The 27,084-nt window shown below is 38.1% G+C and overlaps 1 protein-coding gene across 1 annotated transcript in view; it reads right to left on the minus strand.

Annotated features, from left to right (window-relative positions):
* MCTP1 (multiple C2 and transmembrane domain containing 1) overlaps positions 1–27,084 on the minus strand; it is a 505,394-nt gene that overhangs the window by 232,146 nt on the left and 246,164 nt on the right. The window contains 3 exon segments of the mRNA XM_027606101.2: positions 968–1,079; positions 4,609–4,688; positions 13,122–13,264. Of these exon segments, the coding sequence (XP_027461902.2) occupies positions 968–1,079; positions 4,609–4,688; positions 13,122–13,264 (335 nt within the window).

The raw sequence follows: 27,084 nt of genomic DNA on the forward strand, positions 1-27,084 counted from the left end.
GAGTGCATTTTTCAATGAATTTAAAACGGTTCCAAATTTCAAGTTGGGATTTACTATTTTAATCTACAATCCAGGGGAAAATGTCAATAACACCTTTCCAGCAGACAACATATACCAACTTTAGTCATGCATTATTTTAAGACAGCAATACACACAGTGCTGAAATAGGGTATTTGGACTTGCCGAAAAAAATTATGTTTACTCCTAAAATGTGTTCTAATCAAAACTAGTGGGAGCAGCTCCCAGTACATGAAAGCACACTGAGTCTAATAAATAATCTGGTAAATTGTGGCAGGAAGCGCACTGGCAAGCATACCGATGCAGGTCAGACCTGATATTTTTTAATGTCACTTCAACATGCTGGAGTAATTGGCTCCTCTGTCTCCCTTGTCAGTTTCTCACAACAGCATGGTGTGCAAGGAAGTACAGACGGCCAGGGCTGGGAAATGGGTAACACCGATATGGAAGCCCGTCAAGAAGATGAAAAGTATTCACTTCTCATTCAGCAAACAAATACCAGAAAGCAGGAACTCTATTATAATTTCACCTCATTTTTCTTTGTTATGGTACGCCTGACAGTACGGTCAAAATAGTAGAGTCTGGATACCTCAATGTGGAATTCCAAATATTCGCTTCAGTAGCAAATGTATTCCCTGAATGCATACTGCCATTTGCCTACAACATAACATGTCTGAAATTGGGAAATGAAATTATAATAAAAGATGCAAACGTGTCCCTTATTTACTACAAGAGGTTCCCATCTGGAGCATAGAACAGGAAATTTGAATTGAAAAAGATATAAAACGCAGGGACTAGAGATACCCAGGATACTTACGGAAACAAAGAACAGGCCCGATTTTCATACGGGACTTCTCTTTTATTATCACCTCTGGGTTCAAAGAAGGCTCATGACATTCCACCAAGTGAGAGCAAGAAAGCACTCTTACCAGGCTGTGGGGCAACTTACCACATCCCTGTGTTCTCCTTCTTTAGGGGTAAGGATGATGGACAGCAAAATGATTCCAAGGTAATGGTCAGGATAATGGGGATCTTTCAATGTTAGGGTCACATCTGTGGGCCTATGAGATAAAATATTAAGACTGTGAGCAGTTGTTAAGTGGATAAGCCAAAAATGTTTTATATTGACAATTTTTTTATTTTTATGAAGAGAGTCAATTTTGTCTTCTTTACTTTTCTGGTACAAATTCTGTTGCTATTGAAATATCATTAATGCACTAAGTTATCCAATCAGTTGTGGATCAGCTGGCAATACTTGGGTTCACTGCAGAAGTCTCAGTCCTTCCTGGGATTCTAGAAGACCGAGAAACTATAACAGTATTGAGAAATCTGTAAGTCCTTTTTTTTAGGATCTCTAAACACACAGAAAGCAAAGCCAGCTATTTTCTATCAATTTGAGACTAACAAGTAAATGAGGGTCATTTACAGACCACTACATGATTTAGAGTAAACAGATGAGTGGGAAAAAAGGAAAAGGTAAAATATAATTTGCCTAATAGACATCATAGACATAATTTTAAAACAAGGTGTTACTATTTTTAACAGACCCCATTGTTTAAAATAATGCTTCTGTATGTTTTGGCTGTTTAAATCTATGCCTCAACAATTTTTAGGTTCAGAAACACAAGGAAATCAATGCTTAGAAGAGTTGGTGAGTACTTAGAAAGCTTTAGAATTACGTATGTCTGAGGAAGAGATTATGAATTACTCAGTACTACCCAGATTCACTTTTACAAATAATACAAAGTACACATTCAACTGACAATGGTTAGGTAATATCTCATTTCCATATTTCAATTAAATAAATATTTTAATTTCAACAAATGCATGTTAAGTTTTATAGTATATAGGTATATATGATATATACATAAATATATTGTATATATAATTTGATTTGGTTCATTTTGTTGAACAGACAGGGGTTCGTGCCCTCCGTAAACTTAAGGGACTGTGGAATATTCAATACCAAACTTAAATCTTTAAATGTTGGCAAATTAGGGATGTTCCCTTACTTGTTCAGTCACTTATTCTTTTCATTCATAAAACATATATGAAACACGTATGAAATACTACACACTGTGCTATGTTCTGGGCAAAAACCAAATGTCAAGATCAAAGATAATATCATCTTCAGGGAGCTTAATTAGTAAATGATACAGTCGGAGTCTAGTATCGGGGGAAGGCTTGGTGAGGAAAGCTGGTCCAAATAAGAATTTTCAATCCTGTCTGCACATCAGAATCCACTGGGGAGCTTTAAAAAAGTGCACATTCCCTAATTCTACCCATGATGACCCTGGTTCTATAGATCAAGGGTGGGGAGTGGAAATTTATATTGTTTGTAAAGCTTGGGTGATTTTCCCATACAACCAGGATTGACAACAGGAGATACTTTTTATTGCTAAGATATTATAATACCAGGAGACTCTTTCACATGATGCTTCATTTACCAAGTCAAGGAGTAACGTTATGAAAAAAAATGAACAGTTGTCTGACATCAGAGGTTTTAAATGAAACATGAAAAATTAGACTGATGATACAATGTTATAACAGTTGTGATACAAATTGCTCCACTGTCAATTTAGTTACAACTAATCACTGTGGTTTGACAATTTGTTCCTTTTGTCTTAAGAAATTCATGTTAAGCATTATAGAATATATATATATATATCTCATACATACATATATGTTTTTACAAGGGGTTACAGTTTGATTCAGTTCATTTTCCTCTAATGATTACATATAAAATTAATAGAAAAAACTTCATTACATTTTTATAATGATTACATGATAAAGATTTAAGAACATTTGCAATTGCTTTATGATGATTACCTATTATTTTCTTTCAAAGTAAAATCTTAATGCATTATATAGTAGGATAAGTATTTATATGGCTACTACCATTATCCATTTATCTGTACCCAGGGACTATTGATTTATACATAGAATGTAATGGTATATACCAGCTAGTGATTTTGAAAAGTAGTAATCTGGGATGTTTATGTGGTTTTGAGAGGAAGGAATGGGTAAATACATACAATAAGTAATGTGCCAAAATAAACAAATGCTTGTATATAACCTCTTTTTATTTTCTTAATCATCTCATATTTTTTCCATTTAAAATTATTTCTCATCAATGATTTATCTTTAATAGAGAACACGAGAAATTTATGCTCTGTGATTAAATCCAGCAATTTGCATAGCCTTTAACAGAAGTCTACAGAGAAAATAACTGTGGCCTTTATAAAAGAACACCACAGTCCATTCTGGTTGGAGCTCAGTTTTCATGATAATGGACTACATAAAATACCATCTAAGGCACATCCTTCCTCTATGGTGAGGGAAGGGAGCCAGCAATCACCTACGCTCTACCATCAGTCAGCCTGCGCAAAGCTCTAGGTTGGAATGGAGGACATGCAGGAGGTACAGGAAAGTCTGCTCTTTTGTCCAGTGCATGACAAAAATGACTATTGAGAGACCAACAAGCCATCAGTGTGCTCAAACGTAGCTGACTATAATACATAAGGGGGGGTTTCTACTATTTCTATTTCATTTGTATTTAAAATATAGTAATCCAGCCCATTACTCTGCTTTCTTGCATTCCACTATTCCTGCCACATTATGTATATAATCAACTAAAGCATCTTAAAACCATCAAAGATCTCACAGCTTCCTTTGCAATCTATCCCAGCATTGCTTGACCCTTTTAAGACATATTTTCCCTTTCTCTAGTATTAATTCTAAGCTCCCAGTTGAAATGCATTTTAAAAAATATAAGCCCATAATTAGGTATGAGAAACAACTAATATTAGTAATAATTATATAACTTTACAAATAATCAAGCAATGATGAACTAATCTAACTGAGAAAATACAACTAATCTTTATCCATGTTTGAGGCACTCTTAGATAACATAGGATTACCAGTGATGGCAAAATTAGATTGTACTTGGGCTCAGGTGATAAGGGAATGGCTGTTTTTAAAGCAAGGTACACGTTTTATTTCCTATGCGGTGACCTGATTCTTAAATTAATAATTTTGACTAACATGGATAATCTACTTTATGTCCCACTACAACCATACCAGACATGTGAAAAGTAAGGAATGTGTCTCTTATCTCTAGATTCCTGGAGCCTAGCACAGTGCTGGGAGACAAAGCAGGTGTCTAAGAATTTTTCTGCCGAATAGTTGTTGTTGAATGAGGTAGTCAAGGAAGACACTATTATTTCCACTGGGTAGATAAGAGAGATGAACTTGAAAAAGGCTGGCTAGCATGAAGGCTCACAACAATAAATGAGAGAACAGTGACTAGATCCCAGATCTGCTAACACTTTCTATTACACAGGCCCAGCTTCACAACAAGACATAGTGAGGGGCGCCTGGGTGGCTCAGTCATTAAGCATCTGTCTTTGGCTCAGATCATGATCTCCTGGGATGGAGCCCCACATAGGGCTCCCTGCTCCACGGGGAGCCTGCTTCTCCCTCTCCCACTCCCCCTGCTTGTGTTCCCTCTCTCGCTGTGTCTCTGTCAAATAAATAAATAAAATCTTAAAAAAAAAAGACATAGTGATATTATAATGGTTCAAAAGTTACCTGTTTAACTCCAATTGTGTGAGATCCAGAAACGCCGAGCCCATAAAGTCATCCTGTAGTCCAAAATCATAGTCAAATACCTAAGAAGCCAAAGAGACAAGGCATTATTAGAAATAATTCCAATATAAGCTTTAAGTGAAAGTATCTCGATTATAAAATACTAGTTGTCTATGTCACCAAAAGCAATGAAGCTTATTATTTATTTTTAAAAATTACTTTGTTTGAAATGTTAGGGTCTCACAAAACATTCAAAGGAAACTACCTTTAATTTTGTACTTAAAATTGCTGTTTTATATAAAATAGAACTTTAAGGAAGATGAATAACAAAATCAAATAAATATAGTACATCATCAAAAATCTGAGGAACATAAGCTTAGAATATTTTCCCCATATTATTAGCATTACTGAAAGGAAAAATAAGTTGGTATGAAACTCAACAAATATGCCTTCTATAGTGGGTTACTGGTGATGAGAATATAATTCTAATCTCTTTGCATTTTTCAGGTCACTGAAGATAAATTCTCTGATATCATAGGAAAATGCTGTTTTAAATATACAAATAAAAATTGAGGTGTTGTTATTAAAGCATTTTGTAAAGTCATGTTAAGGTTAAGTCAAATCAAGTTTTTATCATCACAAGCAAGGCTAGGAAATAATATTAATGTAACTACCAGCAACAAGCAGAAAGGAAAAGAAAAGAATGTATTTCTTCCTTCTGTCAGAACTATTTATCCAGTATCTTCTCTATGCCTTTCATGTTTCTTATTCGTATTATGATGAATAAGAAAGCAGCGCCCCTGATCTCTTGGGACCTGCATTTAGGAGCTGAGATGGTCCATAAAAACCCAAATAGATAGATATATTTAGTGATGAGTGCCATGGACACAAATGCCTATGGGGGTGTGTTGGGAGCTGGTATTTTAGATTGGAGGTCCAGGAAGCCCTTTTGGAGGAAGTCTGCACCTAGAGACCAGAATAATGAGAAGGATTAAGCCAGTCTGGGAAGATCACTCCCAGGCAGGAGAAACAGCAGGTGATTAGCATATGCAAGGGTCATCCAGAAGACAGAGTGGTTGAAGCAGACTGAGAAAGATGGAGAGTGGAAGAAGGCTAGAGAAACGGCTCAGGGCTAGATCAGTTAGGGCCATGTCCAAAAAACTCTAAGTAAATGGGAGTTGGCTAACTTCCAACCATTTATTAATTTTCTTACTCATTCATCTCCTCTGCCAATATTGATCAAGTATTCATTATGTACCAGACAATACGGTAGGTGCTGTGTAAGCAGTGGTGAGCAAAGCTGACATGGCCAATGCTTACAGTTTAGTGAGGGAGACAGTTGCTAGAGAAGGAAGTGCACAGGTGATATGTAATTTCCAATTGTGTTAAGTGTTGTAAAGAACAGACAGTGAAAAGAATAAAAATAACAATAGAGATCAGGGACAACTTTTAAGATGGAAAAAAGATGCTCCTAGATAAAGTTGGGAGCTGTGCTTCCTGACCTTTTCAAATAGAAAGTCTTTGTATTGTACACTGCAGTAAATGAGCACGGACAAGGAAGCCAGCTCTTGAATGGATGAACCAGGCCATCGAAACTTCCAGGATGTGAGAATCCATTAGGCTGAGAGAATCCACAGCCCAGTACTCCGGTGCCCAAATCAGCACAACTGTGCTCAGTAGTTAGAAAGCTTGAAGGAGAGGGAACAGTATGTACCGCAGCCTGAATTACTGGTTTTTCTCTAGACTAAGTATACTTCAAGTTAAACTTATTATGTAAAAAACTGAGATTTAAACCAAAAGATAAACACTTTGCATTACAAAAGGATTCTTAAATTTGAAGAGTCACAAGGGGATTTATTTAAATGATAAGTTCCCTTAATGCCTTCTAAATTATTCAATTTACAGTCATTTGATTTACATACAGCCTTTCAGGAGTACATTTGTTATAGAAAGCACAGTGCTCCTGCAATAAATATTCTCCTTGATCAATTACACTTCTGAGTTCTAGTCATCTGCTCAGTGGCATATCACATGAGTATACTGCAACATCTCAGGCAAAGGACATGTCAGTATCTGCAGGTGGCTGCAATAGGGTATTTTACAACATAAAGTTTACGATAAAAATTAAATAAATTTCTTACGCAACCTCTTCTAACTGTATCACCTTAAAGCTTAAAATCTTGGGACTCTAGTGATAATCAATGAGACCAGCTGGGGTACATCCAGACATGCGAAGTGGAGAGCTGTGAATCTAGTGAACCGGCTAGAAGAGATAGCCCAGCTGGGTGTTGGAATATTCGAACTCTCTTTACTCTCGTGGTGAAAGTCTTTCCTACAGTCCTATTGCTAGGTGCTTACTTTAATTCTCCTGTTACTTAGCAAGGGCATCCATATGGGAAAGAATGGAACCACCAGAATCCATTCATTAATGAAATTATTAGTGATCTTACTTTGTTCTATGCTCTATAAACTACTTGTCAGAAGGAACATTGCTCTAGGGGGAGTTTCAGAAATACAGAGCACCGAGAAGGGATAAAATAGGGAAACGTACTCCCACTGCAATGAGAACACACACAGTTAACACTGATTAATGTTTATTCAATATTTGCTATCCATTAGGCACTGTTATCTGTTAAATATGTTACGGAAATTTTTTTAAAGATTTTATTTATTTATTTGTCAGAGAGAGAGACAGAGTGAGAGCACAAGCAGGGGGAGCGGCAGGCCGAAGGAGAAGCAGACTCCCCACTGAGCCCAACGTGGGGCTCGATCCCAGGACCCTGGGATCATCACCTGAGCGGAAGGCAGACACTTAACTGACTGAGCCAGTCAGGCGCCCCTGCTCTGGAGATTTTAAATTTATGTCTTACACAACTCAGTGAACAGGGTATTGTTGTGTCCATTTTTCAGATGAGGAATCCAAAGCTTGAAAAGTTTATGTTACTTCCCCCCAAAATTCAGGGCTTGGAAGAGGTCAGATTCAGATTCTATAGTACAGGATTCTCTGTTCAGAATAGAACATACTGAAATTTAACAAATACGACTTGGCCACCCACTGTGAGTGAAGTCCTGCAAATTCACACATGAACAGTTTAGATGGGATCCTTGCTTTCACGGAGCCTCCCCTGGGAGAGGTGGAAACCTTAGGTAACATTAGATAAAAGTTGCTCGGGCTCTGTTAACACCTCTCTTCATTCTCACGTGAGTTTAGAACAACACGTGTTTTATTCTAATCAATGAATTTATTTAACATCTCGATTCAATTTTCTTCCAAGAAAAATTGCTTCAGGGAGTACACTGGCTAAAATGCTTTGGGGATATAAGTAACAGAAAACTCAGCTCCCATGAATGGGAATTTGCTAGCTCAGATGACTGAAATGCCCATCGGTGCTTATGACTTCAGGGGAGTTTTCAACTGCCAGTTCAAAAGATTCTTTTATCTATTCATTCAGTTACTTGAGAAATATTTGGTCAGGATCTACAATGTGCCAAATGTTGTTCTAGGTACTGGAAATACGGCAGTGAATGGGACAAAGTCTCTGATTTCTTGGGGCTTACATATGGGCAGGGTATAGACAATAAACAAATGCATATTAGGTAGTAATAAGTGTCATGGAGAAAAATATCTTAGGGTATGGGAGTGATGAGAAGTGCTATTTACAGAAGATGTTTAGGAGGACAATTAGAGAGAGTGGCATTCAAATAAAGAGGCATAATGAGAATAAGATATGGAAATGGATCCAGATCACATAATGTGACCCAAGATATAAGATTCTACTTAAATATGTCCATAACTCATTTTCATACCCAGGAAGCTTCAAAATACTCATTTCACTATACAAGAATAATTAAACTCTGAATTATAGTATTAACATTGTAAAACAAAGAAAATAAAACCTAACTGCGGCCATTGCGATTAGTCATCTTTAGTGGAAAAAAGAAGTTATGTTGCATAATTGCTGGGTGGACATAGGAAACACCGAGTATCTCTAAGTCTCTCTCACCTATAAAATGGGGATGAGAATAGTTACTTGTCAGGTATTGTGAGGTTTACATGAGATAAAGTAGGCCTGGCACCTAGCATGGTGCTCAAGAAATTGTAGTTATTATTATGATGAGAAGATGTGACCATAGATTCCATCTTCCCAAGACTCAGTAACTTCCTATGTTCTCTGCCTATAAACCAAAAGCAAGTATGGTCACACTTGTTTATTTCCTTGTTTTGTTTTGCTATTGATTTTTGTTGTTGTTTTCTAAAATAGTTGAGATTCTTGATTCATGCATTTAGGAAGTATTATTGAACCAAACAAGACAAAATGTCTAAGATAATATAAGCATCTAACTTTGGAATAATTTGGTTTGGGTGCTGTGTAGTTTAGGGCTAGAAACATTTTCATTCCAACTACTCAGTTGTTTCCATTTAAAAGTCTAGAAAAGTGGCTCCCTACCCAAGCAGTTCATCAGAATAACCTGCTGTGTTTTAAAAATACAGAAGATTGGACTCTACCTCAGAGGTCCTGAATCAAAGTCTTTAGGGAAGACACTTGAATAAAAAAAAGAACCACAAATATAAAACAAAAAAACCCCTTTATGGATAATTCTGATGTACAGCCAGAGTTGATGATCATTGGTATATGACATTCTTTTAGGGCCCTTAAGACCTAGTGAGAAATAATTTTGCATAAGATAGCAATATGGTCTTTAATTTGAACCATGTTTAAGGATTTCTTTTTTTGAGAGAGAGAGAGTGCATGTGCGAGCATGGGGACAGGGGCAGAGGGAGAGGGAGAGAATCTTCAAGCAGACTTCCCGCTGAGCACAGAGCCATGCAAGACTGATCTCACCACCTTGAGATCATGACCTGAGCTGAAATTAAGAGTCATATGCTTAACCAACTGAGGCACCGTGGCACCTCAAGGACTTTTCAATTTCAAATCTTAAACTTGGGTAGATAGGGAGTTACTTAAGGAATTGTCGATTTTGGTAAAATAACAGTCTTAGAAACAGTAATCTGACCTCAAACAGAATCACCTTCCTAATTACCAAAAATTTTTATTATTTAGAAAAGACTCCAATCTAATACCCAGATTTCTAGCCTATGATTAGGCCAGACAAGTAGCAATGTACACAAACATTTCCCCTTTCTATTACTTTTCTCTCTTCTACTGTAACTCTGGGGGTTCACTGTGTACCTTGGATAATAGTGTCAGTGAGATGAAAATCGAGAATTTAATTCAATTCAACTGAAATGGACGCTGAATTTACCCTATTCTCTAAGATGTGTGCAGGAGTATCCCTGTGGCAGGCTCCAGTGGCTCTTGCCTCAGTCAATAGAATTGCATTTAGGGTGGCTTAGTCGGTTAAGCCTCTGCCTTCGGCTCAGGTCATGATCCCAGGGTCCTGGGGTCGAGCCCCGTGTCGGGCTCCCTGCTCAGCGGGAGCTTACTTCTCCCTCTCCCTCTGCGTCCCCCCCTGCCACTTGTGCTCTCTCACTCAAATAAAATCTTTAAGAAAATAGCACTGAATTTAAACCCCCAGCCTCTACTACTACTTTATAAATATATTTCAAGTCTATTCCTATAAACTTGTTTTCACCTGCCCTTACTATAAAGTCATTTGGAGCAGAAGGAATATTCTCATTAAAATTAAAATCTACATGAACTCCATCCAATTGGAAAGTATGTTATTATTTATTCTGTGTCTAGTTTCTTTAAAATGACAGTTCCAAGGTTTTTTTTGGAAAAAAAAATCTGTTTTTCCTAGAATTGGTAAAAGCACTGCAACTTTAATGCAATTTTATAACCTGGGCTCAGAACTGACTTTTGTTTCCCTTGGTAATCCTTACATTGTTAGAAATCAGATTACAGGGTACACATGGACTTCTTTTTCCTTTAACTGTAGACGGGAGGGTTGTAGACAATATTTTCTAACCATCCAGTACATAGATGCATTTTCATATCACCTGTCACTATAGAATCAGTTCATCCCTAAGAGATCTTTCAGGCAAGATTAATCTCCCAGCATGGAGGATATAGGCATCCTATCAAAATCAAGTCAGTCAATTACACAATGCTGTGTAGAGACAATGAAAAGAATGCAATGTTCATGAAATTCTAGTAACTCAAAATATTTCCGCCAATGTATTTTGTTTAGGTCTCTGTGTGTGTAAGGTTAGGCAAAAAGTAGATAACATAAAAAATGGAAAAAATAAAGCAAAAAGTTAGAGATTTTTCTCAAAAGAAGCCCTAGCATTTTACAGAAAATGAAAATCAAGTGAAAAATAGGAAAGCATATTTAAAAGCATAAAATAGTACATAAAAATATTGTCATTTTATGTTTGTACACATAGTATTTGGGAAGCCAGTGTGATTCCTACTTAATCATTTTTCTTATGTAAAAATGTACAAAAGTGACAAATACTTTACAATTCACTATTTTTTTCTGTATGGTGAAAGCTAAGTTGTAGCTATATGATGTCATACTTTAAAAACGCAAAGTGGTAAACAAACAAAAAAACAACCTTTGGAGTTTCTCTCCTAGCTTCTTAGCTTATAGTGCGGCATTAGCCAAGGCCTTTGGCCTGCATGCAGTTTCACTGTCTCCGTGACAGTAGAAGGATATGCACATACACATTCTTGCTCTCTCCGACCACAATAAAAGTTTTTGCCACCATTTCTTGTGTGTGTGTGTGTACGTCAGATGTTTGTTTGTTTTTGAGCCTACTGTGATATTCTTTTTCAAACATGCATTTTGACATTTTGGTTTCTACAGAGATGAATACTCATTCTTGAGCACAAGAGAATAGCGAAAGGACCTAACCAACATCTAATGTAATTTTGGGAAGTTCATTTTGTAACCCTTTCAAAGACTGGAGATCCATCTGGTTCTGTTGTAGAGTAATATCCCAGTAAAGAAACAGGTCCACAGTAAAAGTAATTAAAAATAAATCTTTTTCTTTCCATGATTTTTCTCTTATGGGACCTTAAACAAGATGCAAGTGGTCCAGTGCAATCCTTACTAACACCTGCTTTCTTTCCTCTCCCGTCCATTGTCCCCGTGGCTACAACTGCTCTAACTCATCTCTTCCAAAACTCCCCGGAAATAAAATTTCCTTCACATCCCACTTGTCTTTTTTTTTTTTAATTCCTTTTTCACATCTTCTATCTCAGTTTTTTGTTATGAAGGTATTTTCTTTTTTCTCATGCAGATATTTCTGTCTCTCTGGAAATGGGGAGCAGGAAAGAAAAACACTTCTGACCCGAAGATCTTCCCTTTGGTGGGAGGAGGATTGGCTGTGAATATTCCCACATTAACAATTCTTATGCCATCACACATTGTATATTAAAAGATAGTTCAGGAATGTTATTTAATTGATTTTCTTTAGCCAATGTCCACTTGAGACTCTTTCTTAGGCAAATACAGATCTATTCTCCCATAATGTCTTCAAGAAACTTACCAACTATGTACTTAGGAAATTCTCTTTTCATTGATCTTATAAACTGTTTTGCTATGATTTTTTTTTTTAAGACTAGTGAAGTGCAGTAGTGAGAAGGGGGAAAGAGTAGAATAAGGAGTTCAACCTGTAACTGAGTGTGAACAATCAACTGAGAGAACTCACTACACCTTTGGACCAACCAGTTCTGCTATGATTTTAATAAAATCTTGATTATTATTTTTCTTTCTGTGGAAAAGAGAAACAGCTGGAGGCAATATAAATGAAGAGTTGATGGGAAGGAGGATGCCTAGAGATTGCCTAATGAATGATTATATGAGATTTTTGGTTCATGGGCCATTCGTGACAAAAGAGAGAAGGGGAGGCGTGTGGTTTTATGGTAAAGGAGAAAAAAGTTTGGCCGTTGACTGGATAGTCAGAACATAGGAGCCATAAACGGTGTGGAGATATGAATTAGATACAGAAAAAATATCTAGAGATATGGATTAAAGAGAATTTAGATAGGGAAACAAAACAAGGAATTAGGGTTGCAATGATCACCTTAAGTTCTTTTTTTTTAAACTACATCAAGTGAGAGGAAAGACTCTTTCCCCCCCATTTTTGGTAATATGATAGAGACAGGAAATCCACCCCCTTTTTTATCTTTACCCTTCTCATCTTCCAAGGAAAATATTTTTTTGCAACCTGTAATGGCAGATCCCCTGATAGAATTCTTGAACAGAAAGGCTGGGTTTTGTGTAAGTTCTCCTTCTTGCTAGATTTCACGGCTACTTGTTTTCTATATTCCCAGAGCGCACTGAGTAAGTTAACTGCACCAAACAGGAGAAGACTGACTTCATAATCCTCCTAAATGACTGGCAATAGAACTGTGCTGAAGAAAAAACGCTCCCCAGCTTCCTCTCCCCTCGCCGTCTCCTCTCTGTCACACCATCAACAGATTAGAGTTGCGCAGAGCAGAATTTATCTCTGGTGAAAAAATCTCATCAGTCAGGAAGACATGATAGAAAACCATTAAACAGGGAGTTTTATGTCATTGCATTAGGGGAAAACATAACTGGCTCACCTTGATATACAAGGGTTCCCTCAGATGTTCAACAAGAATGCAAGCTTTCTCCTCCCACACAGGATTGAGGTTCTTGTGTATTATTTTACTTCTAAACACTTCTTTTCCTCCAATTTTAAACTTCACGTATGGATCACTTGTCCCTGTTGAAGAGATAGAGATTGATTCATGTTAGTCACACTATTTGCTGGGAAGCAAGAGATTAGCTCATTTAAACATCAGGAAGTATTTAAAGGAATCAAAGTTAAATAAAGCTTATCGCATGGGAAAATAAAGGTTAAATGTTTTTTCCCAAATTTTTCCTTAAATTTTAAAGTGACAGTAAATATTAATAATAACTATTATATCTAAGTAATAATAATAGTAATTATTATTATTGTATCTTCTGATCTTAATTCTGTAACCCTGTCCTGGTATTTAAAAACCTCTATTGCATACTGCATATGTAAATTTAATTCATATAATAAACAAAAGAGATTATTCTGACATTTCTCTTGGTATCATCTGGTCAACTATAAAAAGATGATCCATGATCTTGACTGATTTAACTAGTTTTAGCCTTATATATGCTGCTTAAATTTTAGACTAGTCTGATGGGCTTAAGGAAAGGTGAGTCTTAAATTGGGCTTTCATTTCATCCTTGGTCCCATATTCTCTGGAGCTCAGAAGTTGCAATTTTAGAACACGAGGAAAGGATGGAGGTCTCAGAGGAAGGCGTGCGGGGGGGAAGGGGAACAACTGTTTATTAAGTAATCTGCAAACTTCATATTATCCCCTCACACCTCCCAAGCTCCTTATGATGATAAAGAAAATCAGAGCTGTCGAGTAAGTTGCTCATGATACACAGCTAGCAGGAGATGCAGTTAAAATTCCAACCAAACTTGTTTGACTCTAATACCTGTGCTTTTTCTACTACACCTGCAATGGGGAAGGGCTTTGACATACTTCTATATATATCATACCATTTCTCATTGTGACCGACGAATGAGGCCAATCGATCTAATGAGTCCAGGCTATTACTAAAGATTCCTAGAGAAGGTAAATCAGAGACATCCCCAGGTAAATCATCCCAGTGTGACAATCTTCATCCCCAGGGAATAATTCTTTATACGAGGCGTCTGCCTTCGGCTCAGGTCATGATCTCAGGGTCCGGGAATAGAGCCCCATGTTGGGCTCCCGGCTCAGTGGGGAGTCTGGTTGTCCTTCTGCCCCCTGCTTATGCTCTCTCTCTCTCTCTCATAAATAAATAAAATCTTAAAAAAAAGATTTTGTTTAATCTTTCTGTTTTGCCTAAACTGAAGCTATAGTTGATAACTACGGTCTGTATGATTTAAAGAAGAATGTGAGTGGGGGGTCTTTAAACTGTAAAGTATGATATAAATATTAGGGATTACAATTATGATGCTGATATCCTTCAGCTTGCTCTCTGTATCACTTCTCAACACTCCACTCACTGCAGTGACACATAAATATCGATGCAAAATATAAGGACTGCCACGTAGGACTTTGTTTTTCTTATTTAATCATTTGTGGGCTTTCTTAAAACCCTCCACGCTTTTGAAGTAAATATAATACCTTGCTCTTTGTATGCCTAGACCCGGGTATAATAAAATAATGATCCCATTTTCTCATTGTGAAACTCCCATTTTGACAGTGTGATTTTATCATAATGGTACAAACTTAAAAAAATTTATAAATATAAATATAGGCTATTATATAGTTACCCATTATAATGAATGCATTCTTTTGGGGAGTCAGTGCAACTGAAATGTTAAAAATTGCTATTTTTAACACAGTGGTTCCCAGCTATGGGCTGAGGACCCTGGGGATTGAGGGTTTTAGAGCACACATTTGCAGGTTATTAAAATCCATGTACCCATTTGAAATTTCTCAGTCACGCCCTAGATCAAGTCATTGTCTTTGATTTTGAAATTCATCTATGTAACTATTACCACCTGCTAAAATATAAGCTCCATAATATCAGAGCCATTTGGATACCCCTTTTTAAAAATCTCCAGCACTTAGTACAGAATCAGACATATTGTTGGTCCTCAATAGACATTTGGTGAATAAATGAATGAATTAATGACTTAATAGCGTGGGTGGCAGCCTCTGTTCCTGCTGACTTTTGTCCCCTCCACTTGGATATCTAATAGACATTCCAGTGTCCACAATGTCCAAAACTTAAGTCTTGATCTTCTCTCCTGCTAAGCCTGCTCCTCCCTCAGGCTTTGTCAGGTCAGTCAATGAATGACTTCATCATTTGACAACTATTCATGCAAGGCACCTGGAAAGTGCTCTCAATACCTCCTTCTTCTCCATGCTTTGTACCCAGGACACCATTAAGTCCAATAAATTCCAAAATATACCTTATCCATCTTCTCTGCCTCCAATCTAGTTAAGCCACCATGATTTCTTTGCTGTTCTACTCTAAAAATAGCCTCCTAATTGGGCTCTCCCATCTTCTGTGTCCCCCTCCAGTAATTCACTATATGGCAGACAGACTGACCTTTTAAAAATGCAAATTTAATCTTCCCTCTTCTTTGCTTAACACATCTCAACAGCTTTCAACTACGTCTACAAGAAGATCCAAAATCGGTGGTTCCTGGGTGGCTCAGTCGTTAAGCGTCTGCCTTCGGCTCAGGTCATGATCCCAGGGTCCTGGGATCGAGCCCCGCATTGGGCTCCCTGCTTGGCGGGAAGCCTGCTTCTCCCTCTCCCGCTCCCCCTGCTTGTGTTCTCTCTCTCTCTCTCTCTCTCTCTCTCTCGCTGTCTCTCTGTCAAATAAATAAATAAAATCTTAAAAAAAAAAAAAAGAAAATCCAAACTCTGTAACATGGCATACAGGACTTGCCATTTCTCCAACTCCATTTTGGGCCCCTTAGTATGTTCCAGCTATCCTGTACTGGAAGTTATTTTCCGCTTCCAGCTTTTGCACATTAGCTAGCCTCTCTACTTGAAAAGTCCCTCCCTCCCATTCTCTTCCCCTTTTGCCTGGCTGACATTTTATTATCCTCCTGGTCTTGGTTTAAATACAATTTTCTCAGGGATACTTTCTTAACCTCCCAATTTGAATTAGGTCTCATTATTACTTTCTCTTGGCATTTGCTCTTTGCTTAGTAGCAGTAATCATTATGTTACTTATAGGTTAATTTGTATGTCCACCTGTTTATTGTGTGAATTTTCTCACTGGCTATGACCCCCATTAAGGCCAAGCCCCTTCTCCGACACATGGCACGGTGTCTGGAGTGGAGGAGGCACTGGGTAAGTATTTGCTAAATGGATGAGTCAATGAATGACTACAGAGCTTGCAGTGTGCAGAGTACTGTTAAATTTGTCCTCTGAGATGTTGATAAAAGCATACCTGACCAACCTATACTGAAGATGAGAAAAAACCTGAAATTCAGTGTGACTTGCCCCAAATCACATAACAAGTAAGCCAGGAAGTAACAGGATAGAAGCAAACTTAGACTTTCAGACTCCAGATGCAATGTTCCTTCTACTTAGCTTTTAGGAAGCCCAAACATCCATATTTTCCTGCTTTTACTCTAAAATACCATCAGATAATTATCATATAAAGGTGTTCAATAATCAGTAGGTACTGTAAATAATACTAATATTAACAAGTAGCCTCCTCTGGTCTCTAGAACACTCACACTCATTATTTGTTTAACCACTCTACGTCTCTGTGAGTCTGCTATTGTCTCCATTTTATGGATGAGTAAACCAGGGCAGGTTAAGTGGCTTATTCCAAGTCAGATGAGAACTCACATCTGGAGACCAGTCTGGTTAGTGCTTTTTCTGGCACATCATTACAAAACACTCATTTCAAGATGCAACAATGCTTGATTTCTGTTGTTCAAAAAGAATAACTCTTTTACAAGAAAAGTGATTTCAAGAAACTTGGCCTTGTGTCCCTAAGTAGTGTCTCACTCCATTTGTTTAGCTATTCTGTAAAAGGACAAAACTTCCAGTGATTCAGCACAGAAGACCATACACACAAAAGTAAAATCCTTTTGGGAAGCAATCTGTTTCTTTCTCCTTCCCAGAAACATTTTCCTCACTTGCTGTATAGGTGAACTGTCAAAGGTCCCTCAGTTAGATACACCCAGTTCCTGGAATCCTGCTGGGTGGTCCTAAGGGCTCAATGGTAGAGCTTAAGTCACAAAAGGAAATCTAGATCACTCGAGCTAACACGTGCTGAACAGCAGATACAACACACCGCCTAACAAGCCTGAGAGAAGATTTCAGTTGCTATCTTGAGGTGACAGTTGCAGAAACTACAGCATGCAACAGGTGAGTAAATTTTCCAAAGTCACACAGCGAGGATGTTAGGGCTTGAATTAATTGTTACGCTAGGTGCTCTCTCTCTCTCTCTAAAAAAAAAGAAAAAGAAAAAGAAAAAGAAAAAAGAAAAGAAAGTTGCACTCAAGAAAAATAAACCCCGTGGTCAAAGAAGCCTGGAAAATGCCGCATGTCATACCCCTTACTGGAGAGTCAGGGTGCACATTCACTTATTTAAAGGCGATAGAAAATGAACCTATTTAATTTTGTTCTAAACCAGCATTTTCTAATATGCTAAATATTCTAAATATGCTTGGCCACAGAATTCCTTAAATTCCTGTGCTAGTGCTGCTTTGTTGCAATATTGCATTCAACCACAAGATGGCACTAACACTTATCAAATTGTTGTGAGGACTGTGGTTCTTTTCAAAATTAAGGCCTCTTTACTACACACTTTGTGGTTTTCAAGCATTTTCTAGCCACCTGTGTTTGCTGTTATTAGCTGAGCCATGAACCTCATTAAAACATTTTCTATGGCACTGATGAAATGAAAACAGGGCAAATAAGTATGGGAGAAGAAACTAGGATGTGTTAGCCCTAAAATAAAATTCAGGTTTTATTGTTATTCATGTCATAGTCAAGAGCAACCTTCACACATGCGCTTTATCAGATAGCATGAACTCCAGAATTTATTTTTCAACATTACTCCTTTTATTTTATAATTATAAATTCTATGCTTTAAAAATTCTAGAGTATTCTAGGGGCGCCTGGGTGGCTCAGTCGGTTAAGCCTCTGCCTTCGGCTCAGGTCATGATCCCAGCGTCCTGGGATCGAGCCCGGCATCGGGCTCCCTGCTCAGTGGGAAGCCTGCTTCTCCCTCTCCCGCTCCCCCTGCTTGTGTTCCCTCTCTCACTGTGTCTCTCTCAAATAAATAAATTCTTAAAAAATAAATAAATAAAAATGAAAATTCTAGAGTATTCTAGATCTAGGGATTATTAATTATTTCTGAACCTTAGGATCAAATTGTTTCAAAAAGATTTAGACGGTGTGTAAAATGTTTTCTCAGGTAGTAAAGGAACACATGTCCTCATGCTATACTTTCTTTTCTTTTTTTTTTTTTTGAGTCACAAGTCACTGATGAGCACTTCAACATTGTGTGATTGTTTAGCTTTCAGCATAATTTAAGTCTAACACAGAAAACTTTGAATGGGTCCACTTTTGTGTGCAATAAGCACAGTGTACACAAGATGGCAGCCTCTCTTCCCTTAAAACGGTATTAAAGATATTTCAATGTAAATATTGGTTTTCCTCCTCAGAATAAATGAGCCTCCTGGTGAACAAGTTTAAATCAATCTTATCCCAAACCTAGTATGTAAAGAAACAGAAACAGCTACTCCTATTTGGGGAACCTATAGTCATTCAATAATGTTCACTCCTAATCAAAAACAGCACCAAATTGAAACTCAGAAAAGTAACGATTATTTTCCAGGGATTTCTCCTTCCCAGTTGTGTTAGAGATAGCAACTCTATTGGATTTTTTAAAAAGAAAAACTAGCCTAGAAATAATTATATACATTGCATGAATAAACATAAGTATAAGGAAGTATCATAAAATATGACATTAAAATAACTGGAGACCATAGGACATATCCACTAAAACAAAAGTTATTACAACCCTAAGAAGAAAAAAAAAATCTCCTTCATCAATCAAAACCATAAGTAGTAGCAATGTAAATAGTTTTATGACCCTTGTTGATTGATTACCATCATTAACAACAAATTTCAAGACAAGTATATTGCAGTATGATTAAAATGCATCACAGATGCATGGTCATGGAATTTTATGTTCCTTGGCATATCCACAAATTCAATTTGAGAAAAAAGAAGTCAGTAGTCTCCCATGTGTCTCACTGCTTCTTGTCTTCCCCACTCCAACTCATTCTCCACAATCCTATGCCTAGAATATATATATGTATATATATATATTTGGACACAAAAGTCTGCTGTTACTCTCTTGCTTTAACTTCTTCATTGCTTTCTCACTGATTTCAGAATGCAGTTCAAATGCCTTGGCAGGTCATAGAAATGTTTCTCTGTGAATTTCTCCAGACGCCTGTTTTGCCAGAAGAAAACTTGCAGCGCCTCAAGTTCACAGCTTCTTTCCCATGCCTGCACCCCTCCTCATCCCTTTCCCTTTGCCTTGAATTTGACAGTCTCCACCATCCTCAGTCCTCTTCTGGTACCAAATGCGAGTCTCTCTGCTGTGCAGACATCTTTTCTGCCATCCTGCGGACACTATTTGGCCCTTCTTCTTCTTCTTCTTCTTTTTTTTAAAGATTTTATTTATTTATTTGACAGAGAGAGACACAGCGAGAGAGGGAACACAAGCAGGGGGAGTGGGAGAGGGAGAAGCAGGCTTCCTGCCGAGCAGGGAGCCCGATGCAGGGCTCGATCCCAGGACCCTGGGATCGTGACCTGAGCCGAAGGCAGACGCTTAACGACTGAGCCACCCAGGCGCCCCTATTTGGCCCTTCTCTTATGCTCCCAAATATCCTCTGCAACAGCACTTGTCACAGTGAGGTCTTGTTAACTTCTGATGGCTGGTGTCAGGCACGACTCCTGGGTCATCATCTGTGATCAAGAAATGTTGGTTGACTGACAACACTCAGGTATACCTGAATAAAGGAATGTCTGTCTCATGTCAAAATAGCACAGAAACTAGTAAGGGAACCAGTATGTAAGTTGTCTAAGCTTTATTTCCTGCTCTTCCCTGATCCCTTATTCACTAGGATCCTAAGAATCTCATTTGGATTTTATTCTCAAATACTGAATCTGAACTGTGAGAAGTTTAATATCAAAGCAGCATTGAGCCACCACTCACACCACAGCAAGCATTCTGCATTGCCACTTTCCCCAACTATGGAGACAGACAGTCGCTGTAATTCCTAAAGATGGTCAGGCTGCCCCAGTTTTACAAAGTGCTTTTAGACAATCTTGTGTTAGTAGCAATCTGCTTAGAGTGTTTATTTCTTTGATAGATAGACTGATTTGGATTTATTCGGAACAATCAACTAGAAATCATACCAGAATAAAGGTGGATGAATGTGCTTGTGACATATGTCTTCTATGATTACGTCAAATGTCCAATAAATATACTAAACATACAGTAAACAGTGCCACATTTTCACGCAAAATACTGAGAAGAAAGGTTATTTTTTTCTGTGTACAGAGAAATTATGGCTGACACTGCTACCTTTCACTGACATCTCTATTTTCTTCTTCTTTATAGGTAAGTAGCTAAATTACATTTTCTATTCTTTTTATTTAGGTGAGGCCATGTGACTAAGGACTGGGTTCTGGCCAAAGGAACGAGAGCTGAAGTTGTAGCCTAGCCCATGACATCTTCCCATATGCAATCTTCTCTCTTCTTTCCCAATGCTGAGAGAGCAGGACCACAGGATAGACAGAGTCTGGAGTTCCTGAATGAAACAGGAGCACTATCACCAGCTACAATAGACTATGAAGTGATAAATACATTTTTATTTCATTAAACCACTGAGATTTGGGTGTTCATCTTTTTCAGGTCCTAACACTACTTACCTTAACTAATACAAAAATTGGTTCCAAGAATGTGTGCTGCCATTAAAAAAAAAAATCCCTAAAACATGTGACATTGACTTAGCAGGTAGGTGGTGGGCAGCAAGGTAACACTGAAAGGCTGGAGAGTCTTGTTAGGCCACGGTCAACATTTGGTAAAACTGTTCCTGTGATAACCTGCAAGGCAAACTACCTGCTATCAAACCTAAGCTTGAGGGGACATGGTTGGAAAGAGCCAGAATGCAGGTGTACATTTTCCATAATTGATTGCCTTTAGTAAGTAATCATAAGAAAGAGATGAGTTCAGATGAAAAGAGGCTGATTTGCAAGTAGAAACGTAGAGAGAAGAACTGAAAAACCTGTTTTTAGACCCCAAATAATAGAAAATAATACTGAAAAAAACCTTTGAACAACAAAAGCTCATTCAGACAGCCTAAAGACAGGTGTCACATTGGCCTTCCCATGCAAGCACCACAGCCTTAAGGTACCTGTCATTGTGTTAAAAGGGAGAAGCAAAGAAATAAATCATGCCTGAGGAGTCTATGAAGTAACACTGGGTATGGCTGTTGGCACTGGGAAGACAACTTAGTTTTTGAGAGAAAGAACTTAGTTGGTTGAGATAGCTGATCTTGCACCAGCAGGAAGCAGGATTATCAGTCTACTTCCTATCCATTTCAGACTTGGCCATAGAGGATAAACAACTTCTCAGATGGTGGAGACAGTGTTACAGAGAACAATAAACAAGAGGAATCTCCCCAGATAGAATTCTACTCAAGCAACGTCCCTACCCTACAGCTAAGTGGCCTTCATAAAGTCTGTCCATGGAGATTTCAGAATTGCTATGGACAAGGAACTGCTGTGTCTCCTACGCTTTTCATTTTGGTCATTATCTGTTGGATGTATATGGTGAAGTGGTAGGCAGATTTATATTTCAAAGGGCTACAAAGAACCCCATTTGGACCCAATAAAGGATTTCCTTTCATTCAGAGATCCTGGACTTGGAGCTGGATACAGTAACCATAAGGGACTCTGGGCTGTTTCCCTTGGGGAAGGGTAAATGTCTTCTATGTGCAGAAGGAAGAGTGGACCAGACGTTTGGTGACCAGAAAGGTGGAATGCAGCCGGTACTGCTACTGCTTAGCTATCTACATGTTTTCTTCTTCCTGAGCACATAGCTGGCCTATAGCTCCCAGCCTCCTGTAAAACTGGAAATAGACAAGTATCTGCATTTTGGTCAGTTGAGTATAAGCCAAGAAGATGATGTGTCACTTCTAAGCCTGGCATATGAAAAACCTCCCATGTGTGACTCTTACTCTATTTTCTCATCCACGGGCTAAAAAGACTTGAGGACCAAAAGGTGTAAAAGGGAGAAGTCTAGTACAATTGAATCCACATTGCTTCTGTTCCCCTTGATGCTGTGACCTATGGCTTAGGAACTTCTGCTTTGCCCTGCATGTAGGCATGTTCACTGGTGGGAGGAATTTTGCTTACAGCTGAGATTTGCAAAAACCACTCTTTACTCAAAGCCTACCTCACCTAAGGAGCTAAGGAAGTCATCATCTCGATTCCTTTAAGACTGAGGAATGATCATGACTCAGGAGGGATTGAAACCACACCCCATGAGACTGAACTGACAGAAAAGATAAAGCTTGTTTTCCCCTAATCAGCTGCTGTGTCTTTTCAGACCCCACTAGCAAACCCACTAGTTGTCTCCGCAGAAGTCTAGACCCAAGGTCAACTTGAGTTGGTATGATTCCAGCCTATGAACAAGCAAGATCCTGCATTCCTTACCTGAGATAATGAACCTAAGACTCCAACCAGTTTATACCAGCTCTCAGAGCATGCCCATAGCCCTTTCCCTTGTCCTAAGATAACTTCCTCATATCAGAAGCTGATTTTGATTCATTCTGATGATGTCTTTACCCTAAGTCAACATGGAATGTATATTTCCAAATGTTTGCTCAATGGGCACGCTCCATCTATCCTCATGAATAGTCATAAGTTTCCCTGCCCTTTTCATCACTATGTATGTATGTAATCTCAAACCCTAGGATTATAAAAAATCTTGTTCTCTCTCCCTTCAGGGAGGCAGATTTGAGTCTTGTCCTCCTGTCTCTTCCTTTGGCTTCCTCTGGAATAAACCCCTTCCTTGCTGAGTACCTGAAGTCTCAGTGATTGGCTTCACTGTGCATCAGGCAGATGAACTTGGGTTTGGTTACAAAGGGAATTAGTAATAATAGATGGGAAAAAAAGTTGAGTCCCTTATTGACTGTGTGGAGCAGAGTTGGGGCCCCACTCTCTAATGCTGACCCCTACTGGGCTATGATAAGAGCAAGATATAAGATTCTATTATGTTAAATCACTGCCATTCAGCACTGTTTTCCCTTTAAAACTGAGTGATGATAATAGTCTTAAAGCAAATGAAGTCTTAGAATTGGAAGGGGACTTTGTCCAGTCTTTCCCTGAAAACAAGAATCCCAGCTACAAAACTGACAGATGACAGATGGTCATGGAATGTAGAGGTAGTTAGAATACTTTCAGCTCAGCAATTCAGTATTTGTTGAACACATACACTGTGTGATATAGTATTTCATTTTGACCAGATTATAAAATGTTACAAAATGTATGTTACAGAGCTAACCTGCTTCCTCTGAATTGTTACAGCTACAAGAAAATAGCCAGTCCCTGTTTCACAGATACTCCTTCCAAGCATATGCAGTCCCTAATACTTTTTTCATTGGCACAATTATATCTCTAAGGTCATTAAAATAAAGATACAATAAGCTAATCTCATCAATTATTTTTCAATGAGAGAATTTTTAAAGGATAAGCTTCCACAAGTAAACAATGAAAAGGAAAGATTTGTATTTTCAAAGTACAAGTTTAAAAGGAATGATTACAGTTGCGTCCATATCCCTGGTTTATCAATCAAAGGCTTTTCTTCAATTATCATATTATTTGATATGGTCAATAGTTATGTAAGTTTTATAAGCAAGTAAAAAAGATAAGCAAAACAAAATGTTAACACCTACAACGTAACTAAAATACTTGAGGAACAATGAAAAAACCTTCACCTCTTATGCTAAAAACAGTTAAGTGTTTAATGTGACAAGTGACTTCAAAATTTGCAATTATCCTGCTAAAGCAGGTCGTCACCAACAGAGGCAAAGATGGCAGATACAGGACAGTAGTAGGTGTTGTGCATCCTTCTTCCTCTCCCCTTCAGTTCTCTGTCAGGGTGTGGAAAAGTCCACGACCTGCATTGGTAAGTTTCACAAAAACTGTAGAACCACCCTAAACACTACATTTCCCCATGATCCACTCTTTCTTGCCTTCTGCCTTTCTGCAAAACTTGCTATTTTTTCCATTTCCATTAATATTCTGTTACTTTTTAAAGGAAGGCAGGGCTTTTTCCTAATAAAATATTTGAGCTAGTTTGCAGAGTGAATGAATTCCCCAGCTGGTATACTTTTCCTTTTCTGAAATACATTCATGCATTCAATAATATTTACTGCGTGTCTATAATGTGCTAGGCATTGGGCATTCAGCAGAACAGAAAACTAAGTCTCTATTCCCAAGGAGCTTTCATTCTAGGGGAGGTAAACTGCTAAGAAGGTAGAGGGTAATATGTTATGTGGTGATCGGTCCATGCAACAACATAAAGCCATGGGTAAAGGGATGGTGATCAGAGGGGCCTCCTATTTTAGATAGGATGCCAACAGAAAACCTGCCCCATAAGGAAATGTTTGAAAAGGAACCTGAAGCAACAAGGAAGCATTTCAGGCAAAGGAAGCAGCAAGTATGGAGGCTCTGAAGAATTCTAGTATGGATGGAGTGAGTGACCTAGAAAGTGAGTGGGAGGTGATGAAATCAGAGCTTATTGAAACAACAGATTGTGTGGGGCCTTACAGAACCTTGGTAAGGACTTGGAGTTTTTAAGTGAGTTAAAATAGAAGAGCAAGTGAATAAGTACACTAAAATCATTTAAGATTGCCTTGTCTGATGTCAAAAGACCAGTCTTTGATTAGAAAATACACCAACACCTGAAAAATAGGATGTATTCAAAGGGCCAATTATAAAAGGGCAAGTATATTTTCTTCAGTTACTCAAAGTAATTTTTAAATTTAAGCCAGCTGGTCTGAAATATTTTGACAAAGGCAGCCTAAAGGTTAATAACGAATGTAAAACAAATGTGAGTTTTTATACTTCTCATCTTCGTGTCTACACTATACCCTTTAAAATTTAGATTTCTAACTTATATCTAATACAATTATAAAGTATATTCAGATTCTGTCATGACTCCTGTTGATGTCGATATTATCTTATTTTGATATTAGTATAAAAATAAAATAGACTTGGCAACCAACATTCATCACTAGACTATCATATTTAAGACAATGAAAATTCATTCAACGTTAACGGTCTGCTTAGCACATAATGAGACAGTCAGTACTGGACGCTGGTAGTAAATGTCCTCCCTGCTGGGGTAGGAGGAATTCTGAAATGTACCCCCAAGATTTCTCATCCCAATCCCTGGACTGTGAATATGATGAGATCTCATATCTGTGATTGTGCTGCATATAGGACAGAAGGGATTTTGCAGATGTAATTAAGGTTACAAATCAGTTGACTCTGAGTTCATCAAAAGGGAGATTGTCAGAGTGGACCTAATTTCATCCAATTTCCTTTAAAAGCATAGGGTTTTCTCTACTTGGTAGCAGAAAGTCACATTTGAAGCATGAGGGTTATTTGATGTGCTATTGCTGGATTGAAGATAAAGGGGGCCACATGGAAATGACCTGATACTAGCTTCTAGCAGCTGAAAGAAAACCCTGACTGGCAGAGAGCAAGAAGGGAGTGGCATTAGTCCTGTAGCCACAAAGAAATGAATTCTGCCAGTACCAAGAATAAACTTGGAAGTGGACCCTGAGCTCCAGATAAGAGTTCAGCCCAGCCGACACCTTGATTTTGACCTTGTGAGACTCTGAGCAGATAACCCAGTCATGCCAAGCCCAGGTTCCTGACCTACAGAACCTGTGAACTACTAAACGGTTATTATTTTAAGCTGCTAAACTTGTGGACATTAGTTACAAAGCAATGGAAAACTAATGAGTCTACCTTGAAAAATATATTTATGGTATAGCCAGAGAAATAAAAAAAATAAAAAAGCCAGAAGGAAACTTACTTGAACCTAATAAAAGCCTTCTTTATATTAAAAAGAGTCTAAGTGTATTAGCTAGCAGGCTAAGATGCTGTAACAAAGCAATCAGAAAAATATAGTGGATTAAACTAGAGAGAAATTCATTTCCCTCTTGCAAAACCATAGAGCAAGAAGTAACTCTAAGCCAGTGTAACAATTTTGCCATTCTCAATGTGTGGCTTCTGACCTTTGGCCCAAGACCACTACTTCTTCCCCCCCCCCCCCCCCCCCGGTTTTACTGAGATATAATTGTGTAAGTTTTAGGGTGTACAATATTTCTCTGTTTTCCATGTCTTGTATCAAAGTATCCACTTCTGTTTGACTTATCGGGACCTTGGCCAAACTTCAGTCCTTTGATCATGATCTGCTTTACTAAGAATATAATACCTCACTAAGGACCAGCAGTTCACACTTCAGAGCACCCGAGCACTGTTCTTAGGTCCATTTGTGACTGTTATTTTTATTTGAGAAGTTAACACACGTTGCATGCTTTCTATGGGCCAGGCATTGTCCTTGTCACTTTACATGTCTCAACTCACCAAATCCTCAAAATAATTTTATACTACATTCTCTTATTATTTTATACTACATATTCTCTAGTTGATAGTTGTAATTATCACCAGCACCACTGTCGTCTGTATCAGTACCGACTCAGGACTTTGCAGGGCTGCCGAGCTGCAGAATTCAGTGGCTTCCTGGAATTGGCAATGTGCTAGGTGTTGCGCCAGCTAGCTGCTCAGTAAACGCTCACGGATATGAATTTTTAACACTTGTGCACTTTGTGCTTTTCTGTGTTTCTTTTCATATCTCTGGTGTTCTGAGGAGTTCTGACTTAGGCTGAAGATCAATTCTGCAAAAGGCATTATTTATAGAGTTTCAAAA

The sequence above is a fragment of the Zalophus californianus genome, chromosome 5 (assembly GCF_009762305.2).
Source record: "Zalophus californianus isolate mZalCal1 chromosome 5, mZalCal1.pri.v2, whole genome shotgun sequence".
Classification (NCBI taxonomy): Eukaryota; Metazoa; Chordata; class Mammalia; order Carnivora; family Otariidae; genus Zalophus; species Zalophus californianus.